Source organism: Triturus cristatus, chromosome 7, assembly GCF_964204655.1.
Source record: "Triturus cristatus chromosome 7, aTriCri1.1, whole genome shotgun sequence".
In the NCBI taxonomy this organism is placed as follows: Eukaryota; Metazoa; Chordata; class Amphibia; order Caudata; family Salamandridae; genus Triturus; species Triturus cristatus.
In genome coordinates this window covers 1,373,933,746-1,373,957,353 of record NC_140590.1, presented here as the reverse complement: position 1 = coordinate 1,373,957,353, position 23,608 = coordinate 1,373,933,746, and the positions used below count along the sequence as shown (strand labels likewise).

The 23,608-nt window shown below is 46.1% G+C and overlaps 1 protein-coding gene across 1 annotated transcript in view; it reads left to right on the top strand.

Moving 5' to 3' along the window:
• The window catches only part of AHCY (adenosylhomocysteinase), a 145,033-nt gene that overhangs the window by 68,970 nt on the left and 52,455 nt on the right, over positions 1-23,608 (top strand). Inside the window, exons 5-8 of the mRNA XM_085619093.1 lie at positions 12,029-12,141; positions 13,103-13,310; positions 13,910-13,997; positions 15,808-15,925. Coding sequence (XP_085475219.1) covers positions 12,029-12,141; positions 13,103-13,310; positions 13,910-13,997; positions 15,808-15,925 — 527 coding nt within the window. The remainder of the gene's footprint in view (positions 1-12,028; positions 12,142-13,102; positions 13,311-13,909; positions 13,998-15,807; positions 15,926-23,608) is intronic.

The following is a 23,608-nucleotide window of genomic DNA, read 5'->3' as shown; positions in this document are numbered from 1 at the left end:
TACATGGGCTACAGTATCCAACGATTCTCCTAACATGGATTTTACAATTGCCTTCCTCCCTTTAATCTAACACCCAAATGTTCCTTCCATTTCACCTGAAACCCTCCCTATAACCATTTACTCCCATCATCCTGCTGAACCCTTCTTCTGCCTTCAAATTACCCCAGACAGTTGTATACAACATAAATAAGATCTGGCCTATTACGGTTCAGAAAACCTTCCAAGGCACATCCTGGTCGTAGCTTTGAATATCTACTGTATTGAGCATTCATATCATGTACTTGTAAGATGTCAGTCATTCCTGCATTGAATAAGTTCACATTTCCCATGTCAAGCTGTTCGAACGCCAATTAACTTGGAGCGACCTTTCCTCCAAAACATGGTAATAGCCAGTCATCGCACTACATGTGACTGAGAGAATGTGTCACCAAATTGCAAACGATTGCACCGTTTTAACTGGTACACCAAACAAAACATAGGTTATTTCAACTGCTCCCTTCTAGCTGAGCTGCTGCTGCGTGGGCTGTGATGGAGACACTGTCCAATTATTCGCTCACCTCCTTCAATTGCCGCGCACGCAGATTGGTTCGAGGCCTCACTAGTTGATCTTGTTAGATACTTGAACAGTTTGCATTCTGAATGGTTGCTAAGTTTGTGAAGTTGAACCCAGGTAAATCAGAGCGGATTATAACAAAAATCGTACTTCTAAATCTCATTACATGGCCAGAGGTAATGGGCCTCTTTTGCTCCTTCAAAGGTATTGTGGAACCTGAGCATTTGTTTCGATGCAGACAATTTCTTGGAACATCAGGTGTCTAAGGTGGCCAGTAGTCAACTCAAGTTTGTTTTAGTTAAATTAAAACCATAATACTTACAGTGCACAGTTTATTTACTCTACCGCTTCTAAAATATATCTAAAAGGTATAATCTCATTCAGCCATCATTTTTGATTATTCATCTGTGCATTCAGTGATGCAGATAAAATTCATAAAACACATTTCCGCACCAGCGGATTAAAATGTGGGGGAAAGTACAGGTTAAAAAAACATTTGAGTAAAGAATATTACCTATAGAACAGTTTAAAATGTAAGGTAGCCAACAGTCCTAAGTGTCCGTTTTTCGATCTTTTGACAATTTGCAACTGAGTGCGGAGGTCCGACATCACAGACCCGATTGCATAATTTGTGGATGTGTTCATCAGCTAGTGATAAGTTCTTTGGGCTGGCCACGACAGGCCAAGTCTAAATGTTACGAATTTACACAACTTAGCTGCGGGTTTCCGGGATTGAAACAAGCTATGATGGTTTCCCTGCATGTACATATATTTCGGTCATTGAAACGACGTTTTAAATATTGTCGTCTGAGCCTTTGCAATCCTGGGCACATACGAGGGAGATGTATAAGATCTTCTTTCATATCATGACAATGCCCTGCATCCTATCGTACCTTTGTATTTCCATGTCGGCATGGCCGCTAATGCTGGTATGATTTCCATACGTAAGGAGCGAAATCTGTGTTATGTAGACCAAAAAAGGAATATGTATGTACAGAGATGGGTTGTAGGGATTTACCATCCATGCGTGGAGCGGGTACTGAATTGGTTTGTGTCTGCTAGCATTGACATCATTTTTGTGGTTCTGTTTGTTGCCCTCATAAAAGTATCCTACATGGCACCTCATGTCCATAGTTCCGTGAGATCTCGTTACTTGATGGAGGTGTTTAGATACTTAGTGTTCCGACGTCTCCTTATGTTGAAGTGATGACCATAAGGCTTGAATTAGACAATTAGGTGAACGCCTGATTTTGTACCAATATTTTACTGCTGCTGCTCTTCAGGATAGTTCTTGGTTGAGGCCAAATTCAAGGCGGATTTGTGCTGCAGAAGAACTTTGTTGTAGGTTGGACACTCGCCTTAATGTATTAATTTGTAACATGTCCAGTGTTGGCACATCTCGGCCTTTCATCGCCATTGCATAAGTAATAGTTTGCATTAGTTTGAGGCGATTACTGTTCAGACCGTCTGGAATGATGGGCTGTTCAGTTTCCTTGCCTGAGGATGAAGTTGTGGGTCAGGGCAGTCTCCTTTTGCTTAATGAACTGTTTTTGTTGAACAAAGCTTCCTCTCGAGTCTAAGTATAGGCCCGGATAGTTATAGTTGCTACTGACTCGAGGCAAGTTTCATTTAAAAGGAATCTGGGTGCGCGGCCCAGAGAAGTGTTGGGTGACATTGTTTTAGGTTTTGCTTCTGCTTCATTTACCGCCAGATGGTTACTTTTGTGTAGCTGGCCAGTGCATGCAATGAGTTTTTGCAATCCCATTTTGGTTTGACTGAATAAAATATCGTAAGCAAATAAGTTGGCGAGTTGAAGGCCCAGGCGTGGGGAGGGAGAGTTTGTCCGGTCCTGCACAGGTCTAAGGTCCGACATTAAAAAGAGATTACAGAGGTGCTGGCCTAAAACGCATCTGGTAGGCCCTACCTTTTCAATTTAAGCCACAAGAGCTGGTGGCTATACGATCAAACGCAGCTTTGAAGTCGAAGGTTAGATGTTGCTTGTGTTTAAATTGCTTACTTTCATCTGAAATAATGACAGCCCCTAGTATTTTGGTATTTTGCTTACTCCCTTTTTAAAGCCTGTTTGGCTCGGTGGGAGGAACGTTTTTATCCGACCAGGTCGTTGTCTGTGAAGAGCAGGAATGCGTAATGTTTGGCCTCTGAGTTGAGGGCGATCAGACCAGAGTTTGCTGGATTGCCGTCTCCAGTTTGAGTGGGATTTATTTTTGAGCCCTGACAATTCCCCAAGATTTTTCTGCTTAACTGAACTTCGCTGAATAACCGGGCCAATATGCGAGACCAAAATTCTGTCTTCCTTCAAAATCGCCTGTGGTAAGCCATTTGGGCCAAGAGCCCCATCTCTGCGTCCCTTCATTAGAATTTCAAACTTGTGCCCGGGATCATGCTGTTTCGTTTTAGCTGGAGTCTGAGGAATTGGACGCGGAAATGGTTTGTTAATGGCTTTGATGCTGTTGATTAATTGAAAAGGTGGTAGTGATGAGGGCGACCCAAGTTGATTATGAGATATTGTAATTGTTTAAAGGTCTTGCTGAATTGAGGCTGTTTATTATTTCCCAGAAGCTTCTAGGTTTGCGATGCTTGGCTGCATATATAGTTTTAACCAGAATTCCTCAATGGATGCTCTTTTTGTCTCTTCCTTAGCTGTTTTCTGTATGCTTTCTTGAGCCCTTTTAAACTCTGAGTTGGTGGTCAAAGGGATGCGCCCGGGAAGATGTCTCCGCCCGGGCTGCTACCACACGACCGAGGTTGGTTGTGGGAAGGGGGGGGGGGGTGAAGCCCTTTGAGCCCAGTGGGCTTTGGGCGCCTGCCTAAGCCCCGAGAACAAGGAAAGGGAGAGGGGCTGCTGGATGGAAATAGCGGAGAGTTTGGTGGCTGCTGCCTCCGGTGTAACCGCGCCTCACACCTGTCTACGAGCAGGAGCCCTCGTCCACGGCGGCCAGTATCCACTCCCGCCCTCTGCGGCCTCGCAGTGGAGCTGGAGCCGCGGCCTGCAGTGCCAAGCTGATGGCCGGAGCCTCACTGCTGCTCGAGGCCTGGAGAACAGGACTGGTGTCTGCGTGCATTTACGGTGTGATAGCCCCTCTTCCGTATTTTTTGGGGCAACTGCCCCCAGGATATTTGGTATTTTATTTGGCTGGTTTTAGTGCTGTCAGTTGGCTATTATTAATGGACTCCTGTCGTAGTGTGGCTTGATGGCCAGCGCTTCTTCGAACTGGGGAACCAGGTTCGAGTCCCGGCGTCGGTCCAACGTCCTGTGATTCTGGGCAAATTAATCTCCCCGTGCCTACCAAAAATGAATGTGTCCAAAAACTTCGTGTCGGGTTCGCGCTATATAAAACTGCAACACAAAATAGACCGGAGTTGTATCTCCTTCAGTGACCACTGGAGGGTAGTATAGTGCTTGTTTAGTTCTTGGCTCCCCTCTCAACTCTCTTAATACTTGGGATTTGATCTGCTTCTTTAAAACGTTAATAACAATCCATTTCTTTTGCTTCGGTTTTGAGTTTATCGGCCTCTAGCGCCTTAAAAAATTGCAGACGCACACTTTGTAAATGCTCCTCTGAGCTTTTATATTGCTTGTTAGTAGTGCCCTCCACCAGTTAGGGAGTTCACCTTCCCCTTCGTGACCTGGGAAAAAAAAGAGATGAGCACTTTAGCTTCTGCGGAGTAAAATCTCCAATTGATTCTAGGGTGGGAAAGGCTCAAAGAAGTTTTGGAAAGTCCATAAATGGGTACGATTGTGGTTGTTAACCAACTTGTATGGCATTCTTGCGGTGACTGCTCTGCACTCCCATCGGACAAAAACATATTTTTAAAGGCAAAAGTAGCTTTGCAGTCCTAAAACTAGCTTTTGTGCCTTTAAGTCAAGCTTGAGTTCACAAATAACTTTGAATTGAACTCGATTGATTGTTGTTTTGATGTGTGAAGGTCTTTGCCCCCCCCCCCCCCCCCCCCCTAAAGTGGTCTCAAGGCACGGGGGTGGGCATCAGGCACAGGAGAGGGCGAGGCACCAGAAGAGGGCGTTGAAACATTCCATACTGGAGTTCTTATGTTTATGTGCTCTTAGGTTAAGAAAAAGATGGCCTCTGTGCCAGAGGCAGGAACTCGACTCACCAGGACAACTGGAAGGCCGCAGGGCTCTGTCAGCCAGTTGCATTTCAGAAGAGCTTGGCCAACCTTTTAGACCTTACTAACCCAATGCTGCAAGCATTTCTTTAAATCTTGTTATTCCTGTTTTGAATAACACATTAATTATTTGGATTAAGTGTTTACTTTGTAATTACAAGTTTACAGTAAAAAGTCAGAAGACATGCTGGACAGCTGGGTGTCGAATATGCCAACGATAGTGCTTGTATTCATGTTTGCACGAAAGTACTATACTGCAGCAGCATTGCTAACAGTGACACATTTTCATTTCAAGAATGGCACTGTGAAGACAGCCAAGGAATACCAGACCTTGCAGCCCTGCCAAGTACCACGCATCAGGAGTTAGACTAATGCAGTTTAGTGTGGTGGTCTGCATCACTGCACTAAAATGCAAAGTCACACATTTATAGCGCCTACTGAAGCTTTCAAGGCAGATGCTGCTATAATTAGCACTGAACAATTCATTGCAACACGGACCGCGTGCTGATGGCAGAACCATAGTGTCACTGACAACTTAAACTGCTGCCCACACACCGTGCACTGCCTGCAGCCTCCCCTGTTGTGAATTTGAGAAGTTTTCAGTCCTGATAGTCTCTGCCAGGTGGGTCCTGGGGGCTGGCTCAGCTGCACTCGCTGGCTCCAATCACCCCGGCATCACCTTGTGTCTCAAACTTCAACAATGTATCCCATGATTTACCCAATCAATGCAGACGACTTGATATTCTGCAGCCCACGGCGTGAGCGGGCGGCAGTTTGAGGTGAGTGCCGCCAGTGGTGCGTGCAACCAAGCCTCTCGGCATGATGCCGCAGCCGGACCGCGGCGGCCGCTGCTTGCCGGAGAGACTTATGGTTCTCTGTCACAGACACACTCAGGTCTGTAAAAATGATCCATTATATATCCATAAATCCTGACCTTGAACTATATAAATTTAGAGCGTCTCGGCCTGAGCTGCCTGTTACAGAGCTCAGCTCTGCTCTCCTCTGGGAGCTATTGCACATTTAAAATTGGGCGCTGTGCTAGTCACAAGAAAGGCAGACTCCCTAGGACGCCAGAGTCTGACGAATGCCTGACCGCAAGAAGCATAGATTACTGAGGCCGTAGACGCTCTGTGAGCACTTTTAGCAGCAAAGGAGCATTTGCTCAGTACAAAGCACTCCTCGGCGTCTGGTCTTGAGGCCTCATAGCCTGCAATAAATTCAAACCTGTCCTGTAGGACCCGTCCGCCTCGCTCAGCCTAGTTTAGTCTTAAATGGTCCCGCCTGTGCCCCTCACTTCTGTTTTAATCACCCAGCAGCATGGTGGGTGCCGTCGGATCAGCCCAATGTCATTTAAATGTTTAATATCCGGAAACCTGCGAAAAAATACAAACCTATGATTTGCCCTCCCACATAAAGTACAATACACTAAGATAATTTTATGTAAAGCCTACTCTGTATTTAAAGCCATTCACTAAATGTTCATATTGTGTATACCAAAAACGTAAACTAAAACTTTAATCGAAAATGAATGTTCGAACAAGATGTACATGTATTGAAGCAACTCTGTTAAGGTGACCCAAGGTTGTTGTTCTAAGCTATTATTGCATTCTCTAGTTGTCCACCTTGGCCCCACTGCTGCTGGAGTTTAAAATCCAGTATTTTTACATAAGCTGATATCAAGCCTGGCAGTGCAACTCTGAGTCACACAAGACCAGTCCTTGTCGGCAGAAGCCCATCTAAGAATCTGGTTTTTGCTTGCAGGAGTTTGGAGACGAGCCTTGAAATCTGTAGTCTCCCCCCCGCTCCATGAATCAGGAGGGTTGACCTCAATTAGGAGGGTTGGCATGTATGGTTTCCCTCTTCATTGCTTGATTTTCCTCGCAAGAAAGTGTCACTCGTGGTTGTTAAATGTCACTCATAATAACACAAATTATGAAAATATCACACATAAGCAATCTGAAACCTTTGCAGCTAAGGAACTTGGCCAAGCCCTGTCTCACCGTAAGCATGGAGAGCCACTGCTTTTCCCTAGATTGGCTGATTTGAGTCAGAGCAGGACAAGCAAGCGCATTCTTGCCTGCCCTCCACCTGTTGAATCATTCAGCATTGTGGCTGATTAATCTGACCTTGCGAGGTTTAGGAACCCTGTCAAAACAAATACCTTTTTCATTGATCCGGTGTAGGAATGGAACAGTCAGCATGTTTTTTAATGAAATATGGTGATTGCAGATTCTTTTATAAATGTGGTGCTGCAAATGCTAGAAAGGAAAGAAAAAAAGACTGGAAAACCATTTCCTCACACCGGACGTGGAACGGCTCTATAGCAACCTTTGCAATATTAGAGAATGTGACTAATCTGAAACCAATAGAACAAATGATTGTTTTTAATATTTGAGTGCTGAACCAACCTAAATGGGGATCAGTGCTGCACCACACACTGCAAAGCGACTGAAGTAGGAACTATATCGGGTAAAAAAAACATGTAGTGACAGGAGTAGCTCGAAGCGCCATTGGGCAGAACTGGCTGTAGATTGTGCTGCTAGTGACCTGAGAAAATGTGTGGGTGTTGTGTGCATTGTGAATGTGGCTACTCTTAAAATGTGCACTAATGGTGAGCGGTTCAAACTTCAAATGCTGGATCCTGATCCAGCATCTCCACTCTTTTCAACATATACATGACCGGATTTACCAAAACAGTCTTTAAAAGAAGCAGCCAAGCAAGATTACTTAATTTCCCATTATCACAGGAAGTGACATCACTGGATCTATCATCCACATGCACAGGAAGTGCCCACTGAATTTCTCATCATACATCTGGACAGGAAGTGAAATTGCGGTTTTTCCTGGCAAAACAGTCTGCTAAAGAAGCCAAGCAAGGGTACTTCATTTCCTGTCACCCATCTTCACAGAAAATGACATCTCTGCACCCTGCACTCCCTCCCCCCACATTCCCTCCACACCCCAGGACCTATTTAATGACAGCTACAACACAGATGTGCAGCAGGTGTGTCGCCGCTGCAGAGAGGGCAAACCTGACCGCGCCCAGCACCAGGAACACTGGTCTGATCACTGCCCAGCGATACTCCGCAGCATTCCTTAGGTCACTGGACCCCAGACGCTGTTCCCTCAATTGCTGTTATGCCGCCCCCCACACTACAGTAGGATCTTTCACCTGCACCTACTGCCGGTTGTCCAGCAGCCACATATCCACAACACCCAAGCAAATACGAACACCCCTTCCCAACACACTTCACAGAAGCACTAATGCCTTCACCCCGCCCCACACAGGGCCACAGCAAACCCATACATCGACACCCAGTCGTATGATGCTTCTCAACACATGATCATTCAGCAGAAACGCAACCAAAATATGGGACTCACTAAGTATCAGCACACCTGACGTCCTCTTTATCACAGAGACCTTGCTCTACCCCTCATGCACTCCTGACAGCCATGGCAATCCCAGCGGGCTACAAGATTGCTTGACCGAACCGGCTTCACAAGGCAGGAGGAGGACTCGCTATTATCTGCAAAGAATCCATCGAATGCACACCATCCACAGAAAATGCCCCTCCATTCAATTAATTCCTGCACTTCAGGCAGCAAATCTCAAAACTTCACCCTGAACAGAACCGCCTACTGACCACTAGAACCACGAGCCACCTTTACTGACTTTCACCTGGAATACTGAAACAATCCCAGGGCATCAGACTCACCCGGCTTGTCCCAGAACCAACCCACACCGCAGGACACACACTGGAACTCATCTTTAACACAAACGACCGCATCAGATGCAACTGCACCACTCCGCTCATATGGACCGCCCACCTCATCATCCACTTCCAAATCAACACACCCACCAAGTCAACACTCCTACGAGTTTCAGCATTCCAAGCCGCACAAGGAGAAAAGCACTAGTAGACCGCATCGAAAAAAGTTCCAACAGCTACAAGTAGATCGTCTCAAATCGTTAAGGATTTTACTTGGCCCTAAGCCACTGTCACCAACATCACTGCCTCCCAGCAATTCTTGCAACCTATCTAACTTCTTCCACAGCAATATCGCAAACATCTGATAGAGACTTCTAGCTGCAGGTTCCTTACCTTTGAATTCCTCCGGCGTCAGGATGGATCCCGAAAGTTTTGCGTGAGCTGTACTCCTGCGTGCCGTCGGATGCTATCTGCTTCGCATGACTGTCAGTTATGACGTCACGGTCACCTATATAGGCGCCACTCAGGTTGTGCGGATGTCAGTTCTCCTCTTTTCTTTCCGCACCAGTTAATCGCTAATTCGGAGAAGCTACCTTGGTTTCATTTTTGACAGGCTTTAACTTTTTGTTGAGTATTTTTTCTGTCAAGGTTATCACTTAGTTGTGCAGGGTTTAAACCGTGTGGTGCATGTCTCATGGCCATGTCAGTAATAAACCCCCACCTCGTATGTTTGTCGTGCCTCGAGTGAGACCACGACAGTCCTGCTCTGATTGTCTGGCCATGGCTCCTAAAGCCTTGCGGGAGTGAGCTTTCAAACTCCTTGAAGCCCGGTAGCATACACCACAGAGATCCCGATTTCTTTCGAAGTGGTGGTCGCGGGATCGGTCCAATCAGTCAGTCAATCAGGGGTTTGTAAAGCGCGCTACTCACCCGTGAGGGTCTCATGGCGCGCGCGCGTGGGGGGGGGGGGGGGGGGGAAATTGGCAGCTCCCGGTCAGTTGAAGAGCCAGCCAGGTCTTGAGGTCCTTCCTGAACATGTGTAGGGACGGGGAGCGTCTGATGTTCACAGGGAGCTTGTTCCAGGTCTTGGCTGCGATGTGGGAGAAAGCTCTCCCGCCTGCTGTTTCTGCAGATGCGGGGGACCTCAGCCAGGGCGAGGTCTGCGGAGCGGAGGTTCCTTTTGGGTACATGGAAGGAGACTCTCTCGTTGAGGTATTTGGGTCCGATGTTGAGGGATTTGTAGGCGTGGGTGAGGAGTTTGAAGGTGACCCTCTTCTCGACGGGGAGCCAGTGGAGGTCTCGTAGGTGTTGGGTCATGTGTTCGTGATGCGGTGTCCCGAGTACGAGTCTCGCTTCGGCGTTCTTGATGGTTTGGAGAATGTTTAGGAGAGTTCTGTTGATTCTGGCACATAGTCCAGTCTGCTCCGGGAGCCCCAAATCCTTTTTCTCCCACTCTAAGTACTCTGGACACACTGGGAGGGACAAAAAGTAGTCCAGGCAGAATTAATAATCACCTTGTCTGTCCGTCGACACAAGCGGTAAGGAACACCAACAGTTTAGGCACGGTTCTGCGGAGCCAGAGCAAATTTTGACTTCACGCCTCACCCTGTTTTTGGGGAGCAGGACCAAGCCCAGCTCAAATAAGAGTTTTACTAGGCCATGCGCTGCATATTTGAGCGGGCTGCACCTTCTGGTGAGTCTCCAGGGTCACAAGGGAGCCCTATTGCATTCAGTGCAGTCTGTTCCTGTCACGGTACTGGTGGGGCCTCATGGATCCAATTTCGTGCCAACTTGACCTTCCCCTAAGTCGGACTGAAGTCCGTGCCTTTGGTGTCTCCTGCGTTGCCAGCCCCATCCTTACACCCAACGACGTGAATCGATGTTGACGGAGCCCAGAGATTCTACATCCTTGCCTGTGCTTTTTGAGGACGTTTCAGGCATGGGTGAGGTTTGGGAGGGGTCTATGGAGCCTTTAGAACATCAACTAGAAGTTCCTGTGGAACAGCTGAACTGGTATGAGGATCTTGAAGCCAGTCGACTGGACACGTCTCCAGATACTGGAATGCTCTCTCAGTTCACTGTGGCTACGGAGGGGTTTCTTATGACTTGGTGGTGAAGAGGGTGGCAGAGGGCATTGGAAAAGAGCTGTCCTCTACGTAGGTCAGGGCTAATCTCTTGACTGAGGTGCTTTGAACTGGGGCTTCCACCTCCAAACCCCTATTGCCCTTCAGTGAAGCACTAACAGATGTCCTTTCTTCCAGTCTGTTGTCTGCTATGCTGGGCTCTCAAATTACTCAACAGCTACTTACAAAACCTCTAAATAACTTGTGTTGTATTAGTTTTTGTATACTCCGCTAGCACTCTACTCCAACGGTACGCTTGGATGCAAGAGCATGGGTTTGGGTTGTGGCCTGTGTGGAAAGTGTTTTTTGTGTGCAATTAACAAAGTCTTGTCTGTCGCTGCCTGTGGTAAAGTGGAAGTGACAGGAAACAAGTATATAGGTGGACTTGTGTGAATGCTCTGCTGGTGAGAGCTGCTTTTTTCGTTGTGCCTATCATCCTTCAGGTGATTTATATTCACTCCAGTCGGTTTACTCGAGGGTTGGACTTGGGCCATTTAATCGTACTCAATACTAAGTGTTGGAGGGTATGAATGAGTTCATTATCTCCATCAGTAATGGATAAACGTTTTAAGATGGAGTCAGATATATTTCAGCTTTGAAGCAAGAAGCAAAGGCTGTATCTTGCAGGACACCCGATATATCCAAGGACTCTGGATTGGGGGCTCCACTTGCACGACCCACAGAGCTGCGTTTGTTTGCTTCCCCTGCACCTACTCGGCTAATCTTTCCTGTCCTCTGCGTGCGGAGGCTGTCACAGATACAAGTAGTGAGGTTTTACCCTGCCGCTTAGCCCGCTGCCCGGCACCACTTTCACCGGCCTCAGGATGTTGAGGCTCGTGGGTTTATCCTCGGGGGAAGTTTTGGAATGCAGAACCACCCTAATTCAGAGCTTTGTTTTTGTGATGAAAGGAGTACTGCCATATTTAATGACTTAGAAACTACCCTCTTGAGGGTGAGGGGTATAAATAACCAACATATGAACTGAGAAATTGGCCTCTGACAGCACTGGTTGACTTCTGTGCAAAGCAACTTTGTGTGCTGTGCAGAGCAGGTTCGAAGCGATCTGCTCAGTTTGTGCATCGAAGCTGCATCAGGCAAAACTTAAAGCCCAGACAACAGATGTCCCAGTGCTCGGAGAGGGAATGCTACGCTTGGCTACCTGGTTTGAACAGTTGTCCCTGTACCCGAAATTGCAGACTTTTGGCGCGAAAATAGATTGAGCTATTTAAAATGAAGTTGTGGGCTCAGAGGCGAGATCCTTGTAAGCTGCGGGTCTGTTTCAAAACATGGCAAGGCTAATTCTTCCATAATCCGTTTTAGGTCGATAACATGAGTTCTGTTTAATTAGATTGCATCGTTTTATCAATCCGGTGATATAGGAATTGATAGCAAGCATTGTATAGCAAACAACTCTGCTCTCCTGAGTAGCAGGGTCCCAGCACTTGAAATCATGTTAGAAATGGTACCTACTGATTCTGTTTTCTCCCCTGCACCAGGAATCAAGGGAATTTCCGAAGAGACCACTACAGGAGTGCACAACCTGTACAAGATGAACACCAGCGGTGCTCTGAAGGTGCCTGCCATCAACGTAAACGATTCCGTCACCAAGGTGTGTATGGTTACCGTGCGAATTTACTTTTAGATTTACAGTGCGATATTTCGCCCTCAGAACAGTTACACATCCAACTTCCCAGTGCAGTACCTCGCAGGTTTTTCTACCGTTCGTTTCCTCGAAGTTCCTCTGCCTCTCCCACAGACTTGTTGCCTTCCGTGGTGCAATAGATGTTGTTTTGCTGTGAATGTTGTAGAGAACACCCGTGCTAGAGCAGTATCCGACTGCCTCACGGTAGCTGCTGTTCATTTACTATGTGCACTTGTTGGCTTTCAGGTGACAAATAAGGGACAACGTTATAAATCATTAAATATTTAAGTGCCATTGACTGGTTTTCAGTGCTAGTTTGAATTGCTTGAAGGTCCAAATCTGGTAGAGCAGCAAAGTTGTTATCTTGTTTTACTCACTCCTTAATTTTAGTACTTCAGCTTTTTTTTGTCTTTGTGCTTCAATTTGTTTTGATGCTGAAAGCCCATTTGGGCTTCACCAAGACAGTCTATTTTAAACTACCATTCCTAACTCCGCAATCCCTCCATGTTGCCTAGCTCTCCGAGGCTTTGAAAATGTAACGGGGTGTTGCCTGTTGAGCACATGTACCTCATGCGTTCCTCTCTTGTCCCAGTGCACATGTATACTCTTATGCACGTGGCACGTCTGTGCATACATTCCAGATGAAGCTCAGTACAAATAACTGTATTGTGCATATTGTCCAGGATTTCATAGGATGCACATTTAGTGACCGCTGGATCAGCTGTCCAGTAGTGTTGAATTCCAGTCGCTATTCACTGAGCTTGTGTACCTGTTGTAATGTTCTAGTTGGGCTAGGGCCCTTGGTATTACGCAACATTAACCTACTACAATGTTTCCATTTTGAAGGTACACATTTCTACGCCAAACTTGGGGTCATTTTCTGTCGATCTCTTGATAAAAATGTCCCATACATTTTTTCTGGTTCCAGAGTAAATTTGACAATCTTTATGGTTGCCGAGAGTCCCTCATCGATGGCATTAAGCGTGCAACTGATGTCATGATCGCAGGCAAGGTAGCTGTGGTAGCTGGCTATGGAGATGTTGGAAAGGGGTGCGCCCAGGCCCTGCGAGCCTTCGGTGCCAGAGTGATCATCACTGAAATCGATCCAATAAATGCCCTTCAAGCGGCGATGGAAGGTGAGGAAGGATGATCTAGCCTTGGGTTTTGGTGGGCTTTATTTCTCTTTCAAATGAAATTAAGCTAGAGCTGCAAAATAGCAAGTCAGTGTTAAATGCTACTTTTTCGCTTTCCTTCTCTCCTTTAAGTGACCGTGACAATCTGCTTTAATTACTGGGCATTTGGTGGCCCTGAAAGGAGCTTGTGACCAATGTCAGCAGTTGTGCATTCAATATTTAAGTTGGCTGGATGTGAAAGGGCCATTTGTTTTTGTGGTGTGACTCTGCTGGGGGGGGGGGGGGCGTGGGGGGTCATGAGTGGCTGAAAAAGAACCCTCAAATGAGTTTGAATAGATAGTCTTAAAATCCTAGAAAACGGCCTCTTTGTGAGTGGCCTGATCGCTTAGTACAGCTGAAGTTTTCATATGTTCAGTCATTGAAGAGCACACTTTCTGCTGTCTTAACTAGTGAGTGACTGAGGCTGACTCACGGGTCTTGGTTCGTTTTTGTTTTTTTTTGCCTTTATCTCTGAATTGGACTCATGGGTCAGTCGTTCATTACATTTGCATACCGTCGTTGTGAGGTTTTACTCTGCTTGAACTAAAATCTTTTTGTTTCAGGTTATGAAGTTACAACCATGGACGAAGCTTGCAAAGAGGGAAACATCTTTGTTACCACCACAGGGTGCACTGGCATTATAGATGGCAGGTATGGATACTTCTCGTAGTACAGTTGGGGAATCCAGTTACGTCAGTCTGCACCTGCAGTGTTAAGTTATCACGTAACTGGCATATCTATGGTCTCCGCGTGCCTTTCTCTGCCTCCATCTAATGTCTGTGTCCCTTTCTGTCACAAGTGGGATCAGAGTGGGCTTGAATTACACATCTGTTTGCGTCCCATTAAGCTTTCCTATTGGTTCTCGTCCCTTTCTTGTGTTTTTCATTCACTGATCTCATTGACTTAAGTGTGAAGCACGTCTTTACTGTGCATGTAGTGGTGCCATCGTTGAATAGTGAGCTCGGCTGCTGTAGTTCTAGCTGAACACAAATAGTTTCCATTTTGTAATACTTTCTTTCCATCAATTCCCTGCTGTATTCCTGTTAATGTTATTGGCATTTGACATGGTTTATTTACTCATACCTTGCTTAAATTTATTCCGTCCAGCGTGTTCCCAATCGGAGTAGAATGCACGATGGCAGGGTGCTTGCGGATTTCATTCGCACGTTGAATAGCAACATATGCTCAAGCAGTTATTGTTTATTTCATTTGAGGAACAAGCAGTTATTGTTTTTCATTTGAGGAACAAACTTTCGTGGTTTCCCTTAACCAGTTCCCTGTGGTGTTCATATTGTTTTAGTTGCCCTTTCCTAGTCCCCCCTCCTCTGTTCATGTATTGTGGTCACCTGTTAGCTAGTGTTTTCCACGAGCCTAGGAGGCACATATCTTTAGAAGATTCTTTTTTGTAATAAACGTTGGTATATTTCTGAATAAAATGCTGCTTCAATTTACTCTGCTCAGTCTTTCTCAAAAACCTCCATATGTCCTGTCCCCTTCTGCTGACGTCCAGATTGGCTCATTTGCATCTCTTCTGCTGGTTTTCCTGGTGGCCTGCTCCTTTCTGGTTTTCATGGGTGACCTTGCTCTTTGCTCCACCTTACCTCTGATTGCTAAAATACAATTCTATTTGCCATGATAAGTCTACAGGGCTACTCACTTTGGAGACTATGCCAGACCTTACTGCCCTTTTTCCAAATACGTGAAGCTCATTTTGGCTACCTATGCCTTGTCTGTCTTCTGAGAACCGGAGCCTTTCAGTATGTATGACTCATTCACGCATGCTTTTACAACGCATGCCTTTACAATGCGGGCATTGCAACAAACGTGTTACCACACGTTCCATTAAAACACAAGTCGTTAAAACGACTTGCCATAGGGAAGCGCTGGACTTTGGAATCGTATATTTTACTATTCCAACTCCAGTCTGTGCAACAGTAGGTAAGGTGTTGGATTTAAAATCCAACAATGTGTTCCCTAAAGCAAGTCGTAACGACTTTCGTTGTAATGGAACACATGGTAACAATGCGTTCGTTGTGGTCCCTGCGTTGTAATGGCTCTTTGTAGTTCTGTCTCCGTTGTAAACGCTTTTTCCCATCCTGTCAAGTTCATTGCCGCCAGTGAGTCTGTAAAAAGTGAAACATTTGCAGATGGCAGGTTTTGAAATCTCACTTGTTTCACGTGCTTCAAACCAAGTGTGAATTTGTTAAGATAAAACCAGGGCACAGGTATGGTAAACACACTCATAAGTGATTACTTTGTTATAAATTGTACCAACAAACTAAGCTTAAAGCACAAAATTAAAAAATAAAGCCAAAAAACCTTGTTGCCTTGACAAATTGAAATTAACACACCAAAAGGCATATGCATGTTCTTCCTAGATGGTTCCAGTGGGTCAGTCGAAGGAGGATGAAACAGCTGAGGAGTTGAATCTAAGCTTGCTCACTTTCTTTTCTTTTCTCAGACACTTTGAAGAAATGAAAGACGATTCCATTGTCTGCAATATTGGACACTTCGACTGTGAAATCGATGTAAAATGGTTGAACGAGAATGCAGCCAAGAAAGTAAACATCAAACCCCAGGTGAGGCTAGGCGGCACTTTATTTTTAGTTCTGCTCTTAATGACGTGCTTTTATTAGGAGATTCACAACTTTGTTTTCTACAAAGTCTGTACTTTCAGCACTCGAGCCAGCTAACTCTTATTTTTTTTTTTTAAAGTAAATTTGTGACAGGTTATTTTCCTCTGAGTGTATTGAGTTGCGTAGAGGGAGTGCCTGATTTAGCTGTCCCTCTAGGCATCTTGATTGGTTTTAGGTACAATGCATCAGTTCTTGGTTGTGAACTCTGTTCCGTAAGCTTATTCTCAACAGCCTCGATATGTTACGCCTGAGTAATTCCAGATGCACCTACCCACCTTTTACAGTGCATCTCACCCCATGATGGGCTTTCCAATGGGATCTGGGAATGGATTTAAAAATAGTCCGCAAAGGAAACTCACTTTGGCGACTCCCTTGTTGGATTCGGAGCAACTGGGCAACCTGCGGTCCTCGAAAGGATTTGACAAATGAGACCTCATCTGAATCTTCCGGATTGGAGATCTCTGGGTGGAGGGTGAGATGCTCACGTTTGTTGCACTGCGGCAGGAGTATGAGTTAACTGGTTCAGAATATTTTCGATACCTTCAGGTCCGCCATGCACTGGTAACTGATTACTCGATGGATACCTCCCACAGAAAGCAATCTCCCTAACTTATAAAAAATTGATTAACACCCCAGATCCCCTCACACGTTTGCGAGAGTGTTGGGAAAGAGACGGCCTAGCACTTGATAATAAGGAATGGAGGGAGTCTGTAGGCTCTTTCCACGGGAAGTGGCGATTTCTGCTCGGCTACGACTTGTCCAACTAAAAATCTTACACAGGATATAGGTCACGGGGCCCCAGCTGGTACATGTAGGAAGATTTTGGGGGGGTGTAGAAGGCTTTGTGGTCTCTTGGGCACGTTTCTGCATATAATTTGGGAGTGTGAATTTATAAAACTGTACTGGCGGGGGATACACAAAGTCATGCGGGTAGTACTAAAAAAGGACATACGCCCAGAGGCCAAAAGGTGTCTTAATGTCTGGGAACCTACAGATTTGAATCGTATGGATCAGCTCTGGGCCACTCTGTGCCTGATGGTGGCAAAACGAAATATTGCTCAAATGTGGGGAGCGGGAACATCAGACTCCGGCAGCATGGAAGAAGGATCTAGACAGGTGCATGTTCAGGGGTCCTCGGTATGGTGTAAGTGGAATGTCTACCTAGGAAATATATGTACTGCCCCAAATGGTCCCTCGGAAGAGGTCTTTCTCCCTGATGCCCTTCCCTGTTGATTTTGTTTTGTCCCAGATATTTGTCACCAAGACGTACATGCCATTCTTGAACGAATACCTTATAATGTGTAACCTGAATTGCTGAGATGTTTTCAGGTTCAATAAAAAGAAATAAAAAAAATAATTGTCCGCAAAGTTCTCCAAGTAGGTTTGTCTTTAAGGAAGACTATAGCAGTGGATAATTTGAACGGCCCATGATTTCCAAACATAATGGTGATACTTGTGAATTAAACCTTAGAGGGACAGCTGGGATCTCCACTCTGCTCATTGGCATATGCTCGGTGTCCGCATGGAATCTTGAGTGCTGTCTGCGCAGTCTAACTTGAAACAGAGTCAAAACATGTATTCTAAGGTTAAATGCTTAAGGTGTAGCAAAGTAAAACTTCAGTTTCAGCTGCGTTAATACTAAGGTATTCAGCTGAACTCGCAGGCTACAGCTAGCAAAATTTATCAAAGGAGTTAACAGATTTGTACAGTATAGGTTAGATCATACTGTAGTTTCAGGCAAGTGCCCCCTCTAAATATATAGCTTAAATGCTTAATGAAAAATAACATGCACTGTTGTTTCCTAAACTAGTTGAACCTGATAAGTGTAAGGCTGGAGAGGTTTCTGATCAAGGAATGCCAGCAAGAACCATCCTTCACTCCGGATGTAATGTCGGTGGGATTGAATAAATGGTTTGTGATTGAGGGATTGTTTGAATGCATGCTCTCAAGCTCCAATATAGAAGGGAGCATGTGACATGGCAGATTTCTGAAGTTTGTTTGTCCCTGAGCTGCCATCCCACGCCCTCCCTGTCCTTAAGTCCCTTCAGTCCGAAGCAGCACAGCATGAACATCCTCCAGTGAGGCATCTGACCGTCTGTGCCCGCCAGTAACTATTAAGCAAATTGTGAGCAGGAGACACTTTTGTTAGTTCGTATTTTTCTAGGCCAAGCGCCTGACTAAAATCCACCTTCAGTGTTCACTGGTTTGGCTTTAAGGCTGAAATTAATAAATCAGGTGATAAGTTTCAGCAGAATGACTGCATCTCGGTGCTCTCTATCCCAAACAGATCTTTACTTATGCCTGAGCAGAGATTAGTCGCAGTTGATGGGACGTTTAGCAATATCATCCTCTGATAGAGGGGTTTTGCTTGAATCTCTCTAGAAAGTGCCATCTGACGAATTGCTGTGATTTTTTGATTTTTGTTTTGTTTTTGGTGACCATTTCTGCAATGTGTCCACGTGTGCACTGATGTTCTGATTAATCCATGTGCTTCAGACACATGAAGACAAACTGTTCCTTGTGCTTTCTGACTGTCTGCCTTGATCTGACCTCGATTGAGGCTGTGATCGGTTTCTACAGCACTGCAACCTGACCCACTTAATGGGGTATCAAGGGACATCTCATACATTGCATTCCTTATTTGGGGTGTATTCCAATATGGAATAGGATGCAGCAGATTAAATTGACCAACCCCACAACAATAAAAGCTAGTGCGATGACCTCCAAGATGCCAGTGGTCTTGATACCGCTCCTGATTTTGGCCTTAGCTGACTACTTGATCCTTCCACTGAAGAATGCTTTTTTTGCAGTAGTTACGTGGAGGGTGGTTGAAGTTCTCAACATCCAGCTCCCTGCCTTGTAGGTCCGAGCCAATACCCTGACCAAAGGTACACCAGCCAGAGCAAACCACTGCTGAGCCCCTACTTCCTTTTAATGATGCATTCACTGATACCTTCATAGGGGCCTGTGCCATACCCTTCTCTGGGCCCCCAGTCAATCAGCAAATTGCGAGATGCAGCAACCCATCCCTGGTGAACCTAGCCTTTTTGTTTCTGTGCCCCTCTCCTGAAAGCTTGGTGGTGTATACTTCCATCAGTCTGACAACCGCAAGTAATTTACAGACTAGTCTACTGAATAGAGTCCAAGACTGGTGACCTCTGAAAAGAGGGTATTTTCTTCCGCTAGTTTGGCTCTAAGGTCAGTGTGGTTACCTGCTTAGCCGCTATTACCACACTTTGGGAAGTTCTCTCGGGTGTCCTGTTACACCTCGCCCTGTTCTGACCCAATCCATACACAATGCCAAATTTACAATACATTCTAGCCTTAATACTATGGATTCTATTGGGTCAGCCAATGGCACTAGTTCGCCATTCGTTGCTATGCCTCCCCACATTTTTTCAGGGTTTTTTTTTTTTAGTTTTATACAGCTCGAACTAGACCCGAGACATCGGGTATCCGAGCGCTTTACATGAGCCCCAGTTTCGTTACAGATGGACACGTTCATTTTTGTTAGGCATGGGGAAATTAAGTGATTTGCCCAGAATCACATGATGTTGAGCGTCGTTGGCGAGACTCGAACCCGGTTCCCCAGCTTCGAGGGCGACCACTCTAGCCGTAAAGCTACATCCTCTCCCAGGTGATTCCTTTTTTTTGGAAAGGCAGATTCCGCTTTGTAGCACTTCACAGAGCAGGGCCATGGTGCTCCCCCGGGGCTTATCTTCCCTGCCAGCCGCATCAAAGCCACTGTTCTTTTTGTGTTTTAGACGGAGGTACCCCATACTGCAAGCCACTTCAGCCTCAGCAAGGTGATCAGCATTTTTGCAGTCTAAGCCTTGGCAATCACCGACCCCGTGGTTGGGGACAGTGCAACAACTGGTCTACTGCTCCCCTCCTGTGGCCCCACATGCAAAACCCCTTTAGCATGCCCTTAGTGGAGAAAAGCCACCCAGTTGGGCTCAGGATCCCAGACATGCCATATTGTCGAGCAGGTAGGTTTTGCAGATTGTCTGGAAGGGATACGCCTTTACCTTCAAAGCCACTGCCCTGCTCCTTCCATCATAACCGAAATGACTGACGGAGGTGCCAAAGGAGGACAGAGACCTGCATCCTATTTTAGACCTGCGACCTCTAAACCTGTTCCTCCGAAAGGATAAATTCAAAATGATCTCCCTGGCCAAGGTCTGGTGAATCCTCAACCTGGAGGCTAAATGATAGTGTTGGATTTACAGGACACATTTCTATATATTCTTGTCCTAGAGGCCCATCCGCGCTACCTGTGGTTTGTGGTGGGACAGGAGCATTTTCAGTTCGCTGTGCTCCCCTTTGTTTTCACCAGTGCCCCTCAGGTCTTCACAAAAGTTGTAGTGGTAGCAGCGCATAGTCGTAGGTTATGACACCAGTCTTTCTGTACTTCAACGACTTGCCGTTGAAGGCAGGCTTGCCCCAGGCAGCATTCAACCACCTCCGGACTACAGCAAAACAACGTTCAATGAGCCAAAGTCACACCTAACTTATTTATTGATGCTCCCCTTCATCTGAGCCATTGTGGATACTGTTAGATTTCATGCTTCACCCCCAGTAAGGAGAGTCCAGGATTATCCGGCTATGATCCTGATCTTTTAGTCTGTGTCCCGGACTACAGTATGGTCAACTCAGACGCTGTTGGGATTAATGTCCTTCTAACTCCTGCTGGACAAGCAAGTAAGTTGGCATATGCAGGCTCTGCAGATGGATTTGAAGTCTCGGTGCGTCCATCAAGGGTACCTCTCTGACCACATCCAGATTTCAGAGAAGACTGCAAAAGATCTGCAGTGGTGGTTACTAAACCATGATTGGGTCAGCGGCAGACCCCTCTTCCTACCTCACTCAGAGCTGACATTGGTGAAGGATCCTTCACTTATGAGATGGGGCAGCCACATAGGTGGAGTGGGGTGGAGATCAGAGGCCTCTGGTCTCCGTCAGAGTCCCAGCTCCATATCAACCTTCTGAAACTGAGGGCCTTGCACTTGGCTTTGAAAGTCTTTTGTCCATCGATTCAGGGAGGGCTGGTAGAGTTGCTTATGGACAACACAACCACCTTGTGGTATTGCAACAAACCGGGCAGGATAGGTGTAGGAAAGTGCCTATTTTTCCATGGTTAGCCCCACTTTTTTTTGCCTGATGTGATTTCAAACTGTAAGTGCGCTAAGCCCCTGGTAACCAGATTCCCAGTGCCAGATCGTTCCCCAAAACGGTACGCCGATTGGCGCAACTAAAGTCACTCCTATAAGTACCTAAGTCTCCTATAAGTCCCTAATAAAGGGTACCCATTATACCTAGGGCATGGGTACTGAAGAGGGACCTCTGGGGCTGCAGCACTGATTGTGCCACTCCAGGGCCCCCCTCACCAAGGCTATGCACTCTGAAACTGCAGGCTGCGTGTCTTGGTGCAGGAAAGTCCAAGTCGACATGGCACACAGCCCTGTGTGCCATTCCTCCCATGCACTGCATTTGGTATAGGCAAGCCAGCCCTACTGCATCCTTCAGCCTTGAGGCAGGGTACACTATATCCTATGTGTGGGACTATGTTCACGAAAAGATAGGCCCACTATATCCTTTGTGGGCCTATCTGCATGAGAAGATGGGTCCCTACAATGTCCAGCCTATTCTGTGATGTGTAAGTGAACAGGGAAGCCATCAAGAGTACATGGGCTGGATATTAGTCAACACGTGTCCTAGCTCCATGATGGCTTCATTGATTTCCAAGTTGTTTGGTACAACACATATTGTCTTAATGAATCCTAACTATTGGCAGAGTGGGATTTTTGATTAACTTTACACAGAAGACCATTTTTTGAAGGTCCCCTGAAAACTAACCAATCACTAGTGGGGGTGGGGGGGGGTCTCTGGCTGGTTTTCACCAGCCTGCCACCACCAGACATGTTTCTGGCCCCGTGTGGGGTGAGAGCCAGCGCTCCGAGGACAGACCATACCTGCTCTTGGCATGAGTGTTACACACTACTTCCAGGACGCAATTCATCTCACCCAAAAGTGGCAGCAGGCAAGTGGTGTTAGACACCAGTCTGGTAACCAACCCCTTAAACGCATCCACCGGCCTGAGATCCTCACAGTACCTGCCACTGAAACTGGAAACAGCCCAGCACCTGTGAGCAAGTACCAGCTTTCTGGTGGCGTCAACTGCGTGAAAACCGCAACTTGGCCACAACCGCTGGACACGGATGCACTTGTAGCTGAACGCAGCTGATAAAGAACCAATTTTGCATCCCAAGACCTCTGGCACCTCCGATCCAGGTAATCCAGAACTGTCTGCTGGGCTAGAGCACCGGGACTTCCAAAACTCTGACTAGACTAAAACTTCCCCTGAACGCTGGGTGACCGTTGTGCCCTAAAACTCTGTGGTTGAGTGTGGCTTCCATTGACCGCGACTGTAAATGTGGTGTTGGTGCTCCGCTATCTTACCCTATGCTTTTCTTCCCCTATGCTTTTCTTCCCCTTAACTGCGACCGTCTCTGCCTCAGGTCTCTGCCTGACTGTATTGACTGCTGTTTAAAACCTGTGAACATTTATCTTGAACTGCATTTGGTTAAAAACAGATCTACAAAGCATTTATTAACAGGTGAACTAAGGTCTTGAGTTCTAAAAATATGTATAAAGATACAATTTTATTTTTCCTAATTGGTCTCAGATTTATTCTTATATGTCATTTATTGCCTTTGTGTGACAATAAATGCTTAGCACTACCCTCTGATAAGCCTAACTACTCGCCCACACTACTGCAAAAGAGCATTTGAATTATCTGCTTTTACATCTGCACGCCTATTGGACTCTTTGCACAGTGTATTTCATTTTAGTGCACTATATAGAGAGCTAACATCCTACAATGGGGGTCGAGGAACCTGTGCCAGAAGGTACTATGCCTCTGGATCTGGTGGACGATCAAAAACATTTTGTGGTGGTGAACCACCTGATAGAATCTTAGATTGCCAGAGCAGACAAGCTTAGCCATTGATGCCTAGCAGATCAGCACTGTCAAGAACGTGCAATGGCAGCAGTTTTGCATGTTGGAATTTCCAAGCCGTGTCTTGCTAGTAGACTCGTGCCTCGGGTGAACCTCTGGACTCCTGTTTGGCTTTCTGCCGATACCTCTCCTGCCCAGAGTTCTGAAAAATATCAGTACTGCCTGGGCATAAGTGATTTGTGTGGGGCCCCCAATTGGGCATGTTGAGTATTTTATCCAGAGTTCCTGTGCATGATTATCTGTATGATCAGGCTGCTCCTCTTGGGGGATCCTGCACCTGGGACTTCACAATCTCCACCTTCATGCTTGGAAATTGAATGGTGTCAGTTGCACTCATTCTGCCTTCTTCCAGAGATGGTTAATGTCATCTTGGCAGCCTAGCATTACCTCAACAAAGACAGTTGTATGCCTGTTGTTGAGGCCAATGTGTGGCTTGTTGAGGCATACAGCAGATTGGCCCCTCCAGTCAGTTATTTGATATTTTATTTGTTTTATCTCACCCGAAAAGGCTTGGCTCCGGGGACAGGTAAAGAATATCATTTGGCTCTTTCCAGGCTTTTTGTAGTTGCTGTATCAGCCCTGATTCTTTAAATCACTAGATAGGATGT